This window comes from Geospiza fortis, unplaced genomic scaffold, assembly GCF_000277835.1.
Source record: "Geospiza fortis unplaced genomic scaffold, GeoFor_1.0 scaffold34, whole genome shotgun sequence".
NCBI classification, from domain to species: domain Eukaryota; kingdom Metazoa; phylum Chordata; class Aves; order Passeriformes; family Thraupidae; genus Geospiza; species Geospiza fortis.
This window is the reverse complement of record NW_005054474.1, coordinates 988,931-998,484: the sequence shown is the minus strand read 5'-3', so window position 1 is coordinate 998,484 and position 9,554 is coordinate 988,931. Positions and strand designations below refer to the sequence as shown.

Below are 9,554 nucleotides of genomic sequence, written 5' to 3'. Positions count from 1 at the left end.
TTTCACTAAAGCTTTTCCCAATATTCACACAATAGTTATCTTTTAATTGCGAGACCCAATCATCTCATTATCCATCTATAACACAATGGCGCCCACACCCGAACCGTGGGACTGGGAGCGCTCTGGGCTGTCCCACCGCTGTTCCATGGCCGGGAATCCCGGGGAGGATCCCAAATTCCTGCTTTGGGATCGCGGGGAGAGCTCGAGACCCAACCCTCGCTGTTACGTGGCCAGGGGGGTTCCCAAATTCCTCCTTTGGGATCGCGGGGAGCGCCCGGCCCCGCTCGGCACCGGGGGCGTGGCCAAGCACAGGGGGCGTGGCCATAGGGATGTGGGCGTGACCAGAACACCAACTGAGCCTATTGGAAGGGCGTGGTCTGTAGCGAAGGGGGCGTGGCTAACAGAAAGGGGCGGTCCTTGCAGCCCCGGCCCCGCCAGCAGGTGTCGCCCTCCCGGCGGACACACACAAGATGGCGGCGGCGGGCGGCGGCGGTGGCGGTGGGAGGGCTCTGTGACGGCGACGCCATGTTGGTGAGGGCAATAACGGCGCCCGGGCTGCGCCGGTGGTGCCGGGGCCAGCGGGGCGCGGCCGCCGCCTGTTTCCCGCTGGGCCGGGCGCTGCTGGGCGTGAGGGGCGCCGAGGCCGCCGCCTTTCTGCAGGGGCTGCTCACCAATGACGTCACGCAGCTGGGGGCAGAGGGCGACGCCCCCCCCGCGCTCTACGCGCACGCGCTGAACGTGCAGGGCCGCTGCCTGTATGACGTCATCCTGTACAGGTGAGACCAAGCGGCGCGGCCGCGCGGGGGGAGGAGGTGGGAGAGACCATTGAGGGGTAGCGGGGGGTGGCTCCTGACATTTCCGGCTTAAATGTCAAAAAGTCAAAATTAATGTGCGAAAAAGCCCTTCCTCCGAGGGTGTGTGACATCACTCAGTGCAGAGTCTGGGGATTACCGCAGCACAGATGTCTGATGGGTGCGATATCCGCACGTGTGCATGTTTGCTCTGCACTGGAGCCAGGCTGTGAGGGCTGAGGGTGCTCACCTGAGAGGAGAAGGATCCAGAGAGAGCTCAGAGCCCCTTCCAGAGGCACAGATAGGATTTTGGGAAGGAATTGTTCCCTCTGAGGGTGCTCAGGCCCTGGCACAGGTTCCCAGAGAAGCTGTGGCTGCCCCTGGATCCCTGGCAGTGCCCAAGACCAGGTTGGATGGGGCTTGGAGCAGCCCTGGTCTGGTGGAAGGTGTTGGGGTTGGAACTGGATGGGCTTTGAGGTCCCTCCCAACCCAAATCCATCCTGAGATTGTGTGACAGTGGAAGGCACGGCTGAATGAAGCTTCTCCCCCAGCTGTGCCCAGCTCTGGCCCCTCAGTTTGGGAAGGACGTTGAGATGCTTGAGCACATCCAGAGGAGGCACCAGGGCTGGTGAGGGGCTGGGAACACAAACCCTGTGAGGAACGTGTGAAGGAACTGGGGGTGCTCAGCCTGGAGAAGAGGAGGCTCAGAGGTGCCCTTATTGCTCTCCACCCCTTCTGAAGGGAGGCTGCAGACAGGTGGGGGCGGTCTGTGACAGAAGCAGAGGACGCAGTCTCCAGCTATCTCAGGGAAGGGACAGGTTGGATATTAGGAAAAAATTGTTCACCAAAAGAATAATAAAGTACTGGAGAGCTCTTCCCAGGGAGGTGGTGGAATCACCATCTCTGGATGTGTTTAAAAACAGACTGGACATGGCACTTGGTGCTATAGTTGAGGTGTTAGGGCACAGGTTGGACTCGATGATCTTGGAGGTCTCTTCCAACCTCATCATTCTGTGATTCCGTGAAATTCCCTTCACTGTAGGTAAGAACAGAGAATTCCACATGGGCAGACCTGTTTGTGCCCCTGGGAGAAGTGAGGGCAGTGTTTGCTAGGGAAGCTGAAACAGCTCAGGTATTTCACTGTGGGGATGTGGCTGCTGCTCCCTCTGTGCCATCCAGAAATCTGCACAGAAATTTCTGTGCAAATCCAGAAATTTCTCTGCGGATTTGCAGCAGGATCCAAATAAATACCCAGCTTTGGCTCCTGCTGCTGTGGGGGTTTGTTTTCCTGACCTTGGGGATGTGATATTTTTTTTAGGCTCCACGGGAGCACAGCAGAGGAGCCTCACATCCTGCTGGAGTGCGACAGCAGCGTCCTGGACTCCATCCAGCAACACCTGAAACTCTACAAGATCCGCAGGAAAGTCACCATCAGCCCCTGCCCCGACCTCTCCCTGTGGGCTGTCGTCCCTGGGGACACCAGCTCCCTCCCCAAATGTGCAGACCAGGCTCTGCTCCTCACCCCTGACCCCAGGGCAGAAGTCATGGGCTGGAGACTGATTGCAAAGAAAGGAGCAAATCTGTCAGAGATTATCCCTGGGAGCCAAGTTGGAGATGTTCAGGATTACCACAGGCACAGGTATAAACAAGGTAAAGCCAAGCCCTGTTTTGCACTATGGGTTTTGGGAGGCCACATGCTGATTTAAGACAGTAATAAGTTATAAAGCCTTCATTCTCATGTTTTATTGCATTTAATTTGTTCATTAATAGATGTATTAATTGCTGCTTTGAGTATTAAAGAGTGCTGGTGGTTATAACTCTGTCTGCTGGCAATGTTTGGGTATAATTTTCTCTTACTCAGATTATGGGGATTGGTCAGGAATGCTAAAAGAAAGCCAGGATTATTCATTTTCTTAGAGAGAAGCTTCTGTGGTTGGAGTAATTTTGATTATTTTGGGATGATGCACAGCCCAGGCATTTGCTTGTTGCTGAGGAAGGAAAAGGAAACACCCAGACTTGTCTTCCTAAAAACTTTGTGGCTGGATTTGCTGAGTTAATTCCAAGGTCAGAGAGACTGGACAGGGATTTCACTCCTGAGAGCCCCAGTGCCTTTGATTTTAGTGTGTCCATGCTGATAAAGGATGAAATTAATTGGGAAAGAGGGAAAGATGATGGTCCTGTGCTGAAACTCGGATCCCTTTGGGTTGGAAAATCAAACTGAGAGCGAGCCAAACAATTCAGAGCACAAATATAATGAGGAGCAGTGTTTACCTTGATGCCTCAGGTTTTAGCTTTTATATTTTTCAGGTTCTGTGCTGCTTTAGTGTGTGGGTCTGGGCTTCACATCAGGGCATGGTGAGCTCTGTGCACAGAGCAGGGAGACAAAACAATTCCTGCTCCAGCTGGGCACCAAGGACAAATGATCCAAATCTCAGCCCAAGAGCACAAACACCGTGGGCTGGAGAGAGAAAAACAAGCAGGGTGGGACTGCAGGGGCTAAAGCTGGAATGGGACAATGAACTGCAAGGTGCAAATGGAGCAGAACTGATCCCAGGGAGAGACCCCAGGAGCGCTCGTGCATTTTGGGGCCATTTTGGTTCATCTTGGGTGCAGCCCTGGCTGGGCTCTTGTGCTGCCCAAGGTGCATCCATGGAGGCCTTTGAATAAATCCCTGCTTTATTCTTTATTATTTCTATTCTGAAATAGGATCTCTTTGAGCCAGGTCTCATAAGCTCTTGGAGATCTATTTCACACCCAAGATAGCTCAGCTACCTTAGAAGGCATAAAATCAGCAGGATGGCTTCTGTGGTAGCATTGGAAACAAAAAAGTTTTAATAAAGGGCAAAATAACAAAACTCTTTACAGAGAAAAACCGAGACAGGTGCAAGAGGTTCTTGCTCCTGGTAAAACACCTTACAGAAGTGATTAGTTCCTTTGCTCTCTTCTTTTTCTAGTAAATTGCTCAGGTGGGACTTTTTGGCTTCTGTCCAATTAGCCATCCTTAAGTTTGAGGTGAAGTCCCCCAGGTCCTATGAGATGTCTTTTCACCTAATTGAGGAGAGAAAATGTCACCGTTAGATCAGATGTGACACACACACACAGGTGATCAGGGTCTAAGAAGAAGAAAGTTTTTTTATTCTGCATGTTCTCCAGCTTATATACTCTTAACAAAGCGTGATCTTAAGTGTGGTCATCTTCACAGGGGTCCCAGGATGAGGGAAGAGATGAGAATCTGACTCCATGTTTCAGAAGGGTGATTTATTATTTTATGATATATATTATATTAAAACTATACTAAAAGAAGAGAAGAAAGGATTTCATCAGAAGGCTAGCTAAGAATAGAAAAAGAAGGAATGATAACAAAGGTTTGTGGCTCGGACAGAGAGCCCAAGCCAGCTGACTGTGATTGGCCATTAATTAAAAACAATTCACATGAGACCAATCAAAGCTCCACCTGTTGCATTCCACAGCAGCAGATAATCATTGTTTACATTTCGTTTCTGAGGCCTCTCAGCTTCTCAGGAGAAAAATCCTAGCAAAAGGATTTTTCATAAAATATGTCTGTGACACTTAAGTCATGAACTATATCCCAATAACTTATTCTATTTATTGGTGCAATGTGACCGTGTTCACAGAGGTCTGAGGATGAGGGAAGAGATGAGGAGCTGACTCCGTGTTTCAGAAGGCTGATTTATTATTTTATGATATATATTATATTAAAACTATACTAAAAGAATAGAAGAAAGGATTTCATCAGAAGGCTAGCTAAGAATAGAAAAAGAAGGAATGATAACAAAGGTTTGTGGCTCGGACAGAGAGTCCAAGCCAGCTGACTGTGATTGGCCATTAATTAGAAACAACCAACATGGGCCAATCAAAGCTCGACCTGTTGCATTCCACAGCAGCAGATAACCATTGTTTACATTTCGTTTCTGAGGCCTCTCAGCTTCTCAGGAGAAAAATCCTAGCAAAAGGATTTTTCATAAAATATGTCTGTGACACTTAACTCATTACCTACATCACAATAATTTATTATACTCATTGGTGAAAAGCAATTAATGTCAATATAATTGTCAAAAGTTTTACAGAAATTTAATGAAGCACGTATACACATCTACTTATGCACGTAGTTTAGCTTACAAACATTTTCATGTATTTTTTCTTCTGTTTCCATGCTGACAGCCTTGTCTTCTTCCTTGCTATGGGATACACTCAAACATCATCAATTGTTATTTATTTTATTAACTCAGCTTTGCTTGCAGGCCAGCTGTCAAGCCCCTTCATACTAAACTTATTTCCTTTTTAGGGGGACAAAGGATAGTTTTGTCACTCCATCAGCAGGGGCACATTGCTGTAGTATTCTAGCCTCTGTTCCAGATCATCCTTCTCAAGGCACCAACCTGCTGCCTTTGTTCTCCCCTAGGAATCCCTGAAGGGGTGAAGGATCTCCCGCCTGGAGTCGCCCTGCCGCTGGAATCCAACCTGGCCTTCATGAACGGCATCAGCTTCACCAAGGGCTGCTACATCGGCCAGGAGCTGACAGCCAGGACCCACCACATGGGCGTGATCCGCAAGCGCCTGCTGCCCGTCACCTTCCCGGGGCCCCTTCCCCCTGCTGGCATCCCCGAGGGGGCTGAGATCCTCACCCAGGCAGGAAAACGTGCTGGAAAGTTCCGTGCTGGAGGAGGAGAGCTGGGCATAGCCCTGCTGAGGCTGGCTCACCTCCATGAGCCGCTCTGCATCCCCCTGGCAGGGGACAGGGTGGAGCTCAGGGCCACCACGCCCGAGTGGTGGCCAAAAGGGGCTGCTAAGTAAGGTGAGGGAGCAGCTTAGGGAGAGGTTTGGGTGGGTTGGGTAGGGAATTTGGGAATGCTGCTGTTCTGTGGGGAGAGGTCTTGCAGGATTCCTCACAGCGAGAGCCAAAAGCTGTGGCAGATCACTGGGTTGGATCTGCCATGGAGAGAAAAATCCAGGGAATTGCAGCTTTTCCTGAGGGTAATCCCCACTTTTATAGGGGTGCCACGACTTGTTGGGACCCTATGTATTTAGGGGGTGCCCTGTGTTGTTGGGTTGGACCCTATTTAAGGGGTGCCCTGTTATTAGGTTGGATTCTGGATCCATCTCCAGGCTGACACTCACTCCCTCAGACTGTGCTCTCCCAAGCAATGGGATCAGGAATTTCCCTGTTCCATGCACTGATTTCTCAGTTCCCAATAACCATTCTGAGGTATTCAATTTTATTGGTTCACAATAACCATTCTGAGGGATTAAATTTTATTGGTTCACAATAACCATTCTGAGGTAATAAATTTTATTGGTTCACAATAACCATTCTGAGGGATTAAATTTTATTGGTTCACAATAACCATTCTGAGGTATTACAATTCTGTTGGTTTTTTTGAGTGGAGATCATGCTGCTGTTATTAAGATGTATTTCTCAGGCTGAAGTTTTTTGCTGCAAATTGTTCCTTGCATTGAGCTTCTTGCTGATGGGGCTGGTGTTTTTTCCCACCACTGGAATTGTGTTCAGGAAGAGGAGCACCTTGTACTTCATGTGTCAGACCTTGATTGTAACTCATCCCTGAGGAAAAAAGGTCTCCAACCTCCTGTCCTGTCTCCTGCTTTGGTGCCAGTGGAGGAAGCAGAGCCAGTTCCTCTGACTCCCTTCTCTCAAACCATTTTTTTGGGGGAGGAAAGGGATATTTTCAATGCCACATGTGCTGGCTTGGCCTGGCCTTGCTGAGGGGGGATTTTCACCATGTTCTGGCTCTTTCTGTGCCCCTCACCCTGTCCTTGCTGCCACCTGCAGCTGGGGTTTTTCTCCATCCACCACCCCCAGGGTTTTCAGAGCAGCCCAATGCTTGGGCATTTCTTTGCTTTAATTTTTCTGGCTGCCAACACTCCTCTGCTTCCCCAGTTTTTCTTCTTGCTGCAACATATTCCTCTTCTTATCATATTCCTCTCTTATTCCAAAGCCAACCAGCTCTGTGCCTCCTGACCCTGTCAACCTGCAGTGATTTATAGGAACCTTTTTTATTTTTGTATTGTAATCAATCCATTACACAATGAGAGAGCTGCCCAGGTGAGATCCCGTTTCATCCAAAACAAAACCAAAAAAGCCTTTGCATGAATATTTGTAACAAAACCCGTCCCAAATCACATTCTGCCTCTGTTTCAGTGTTACTGTGAATGGAATTTGTCTGTAAAAAAATGCTTATATTGATTAAAATTCTGTGGTTGCTGTAAAATGGTGCTGTGGAATACCTCATGAATTATTGCCTCTGATTTTAAATGGGACTCATCTGAAAGAGAAGATGCCTTTTTTTTGCTTGGTGTGAAGACATACAACAGATTAAATGCATTTTCAGGTTGCTTGCAGGCAAGAACCATGCCTTAGCCTGTTGGTCAGGTGTGGGATTGGTACCAGAGTCTTTCAGCTGGGAAAATAAATAAAACTGGGCCCTTCAGTGGCCACAAAGATGAGGCTGTGCTGCCCAGCTCAACCTGAAGCAGTTTTTCCTCTGCCACCCATTGTGCCAAGGCTGCTCAGAATGGTTTTATTGTCCTGGGATGAGCAGAGCCTGAACAAACACTGAATCAACCCCTCTGTTTGGGGAAGCCCTGTATCTTTTCTGCCTTGGTCACACATTGCTTTTGTTCTTCTTCACAGTGTTTGCAAGGCTTTTGTTGCTGCCAGTAGCTGCAGGTGACACAAGGTTAGACATGAAAAGGTGGTGCTGGGGTGAAGAGGTGTTTGATTCTGGAAAACAGAAAAAAAGGAGGTAGAAATGGAGGGGATGGATGGAGGATAACCCAATCCATGTTATCCTTTAATTTTTTAATTCTCCCTCAGTCTTCTCCACCTTTAGTAATCAGAGCCAGGTGAATTTGGGGCTGGAGGGTGCAAGAGTTGATTTTGTAGGGATTTTACCTCTCTGAGAGCCATGGAATTATTAAGGCTGGAAAAGACCTCTTGGATCATCAACTCCAACCATGAACAGCACTTCCACATCCACCACTAATCCATGTCCCCAAGTGCCACATCCACCCAGTTTTTGGCCACTATCAGAGATGGTGGCTCCACCACTTCCCTTGGCAGCCTGTTCAGGGTTTGACCTTTCCAGTGAGGAAATTGGAAGGTGGGAGGGCTCTGCAGGGAGACCTGGAATGGTTGGATGGATGGGCAGAGGCCAGTTAAGATGAAGTTTAATAAATCGAAGTGCCCAGTCCTGCATTTTGGTCACAACAACCCCTGCAGTGCTCTGGGCTGGGACAGTGCCCAGGCAGAAAGGGACCCTGAAGAATATCACAGAATCCCAGAACAGTTTTGGTTGGAAGAGACCTTAAAGACCATCTCATTCCAGCCCTGCCATGGGCAGGGACACCTTCCTCCAGAGCAGGGTCCTCCAAGCCCCATCCAGCCTGGCCTTGGACACTTCCAGGGAACTGGAATTCTGGGGTTGGGATTTCTCAAACTCAGAATATCAGCTGCTATAGAAAATGTCCTTCAGTTGTGCCATTTTTGGACTTCAAGATAGACTAGAATCCACAAAAGTGTGAAATAGATTATAGAGAGCAGTGCAGGTGTGTCACTGGGTGAGAAATTGAGGTTTTGGGGTTTTTAGTGTGTTGTGGATGGAAGCAAGATGGAGGGCACAGGGTGTCATCCTGGGTTTCTTCTTCATGCTGCTTCTTCCTCCTTCTCCATGGGTTTGGGTGGCATTTTGTAATTGGGCAGAAAAGTCCCCATTGCAGCACTGTGGGATCAGTTATTGGGTTAAAAGGGAAAATAATCCAGGTGTCAGTTCTTCATTGGATAGTTTAGTCTGAAAAGCCCTTGGAACAAGAGATTGTTGGCCATTTTGTGCCTTCTGATGAAAAGCTGCAGATCTCCCAGCAGTGAGACTGTTTTACTGATAAGAAATAATGAACATCTGAGTGTGAACATGAAATACCATCTCCAGTGCCTTCAATCCAGACCCAGAGAAACCCAGAAGTGGAACCACCAGAGGTTGGATATTAGGAAAAAGTTTTTACAGAAAGGGTGATAAAGTTCTGGAATGGCTGCCCGGGGAGGTGGTGGAGTCCCCATCCCTGGGTGTGTTTAACAAAGCCTGGATGTGGCACTGGGTGCCAGGGTTGAGTTGAGCTGTTGGGGCTGGGTTGATTTTGAAGGTCTCTTCCAACCTGGTCATTCTGGGTCAGGGAATTCTGTGAAATTTTTCCTGAGCACCAACACGGTGCCCAAGAACTGCTCTCAGGTGACCTGCTCAGATTCCAGCCTCAACCCAAACAGCTGGAAAATGTGGGGCCTTTCCTGATCCCCTTTTTCTGTGGGTCCTCCCTTGCTGCCTCAGTTTCCCCTTCCTCTGCCTCAGTGATGCTTTCAGAGGGAAAAGAGTGGAGTAAACACTTGGAATAACCTGAAATCCCAGTGGGATAAGACAGGAGACACTGGCAGAGATTGCAGAGGGGAACATATGAAATGGTTGCTTTCGAGAAAAAATTTTCCTCTTTTTTTTCTGCCTTTAATTTAATTTTGTTAAAAAATTTCTAGGAGCAGTGCTTGTCTTCATTGTTACATATTTTTACCTTCTCTGTCATAGTAAAATGCCAAAAAAAAAAAGTTGTCTTTGTGTGGTGAGGAGTCCAGAAAAAACAGCTTATACTTCAGTTAACTGTTTTTTATAGAAGTAGAAATGGAAACACAAATATGTATAATACAACATATACATATATTTTTATTTATTTATATATATTCTA

At 48.0% G+C, this 9,554-nt stretch overlaps 1 protein-coding gene across 1 annotated transcript in view; it reads left to right on the top strand.

The window, feature by feature from the left end:
• Positions 1-446: 446 nt before the first annotated feature.
• The window catches only part of IBA57 (iron-sulfur cluster assembly factor IBA57), a 10,995-nt gene continuing 1,887 nt past the window's right edge, over positions 447-9,554 (top strand). Inside the window, exons 1-3 of the mRNA XM_005428199.2 lie at positions 447-776; positions 2,110-2,441; positions 5,215-5,607. Of these exons, the coding sequence (XP_005428256.1) occupies positions 526-776; positions 2,110-2,441; positions 5,215-5,606 (975 nt within the window). The 5' untranslated portion in view covers positions 447-525 and the 3' untranslated portion in view covers position 5,607. The remainder of the gene's footprint in view (positions 777-2,109; positions 2,442-5,214; positions 5,608-9,554) is intronic.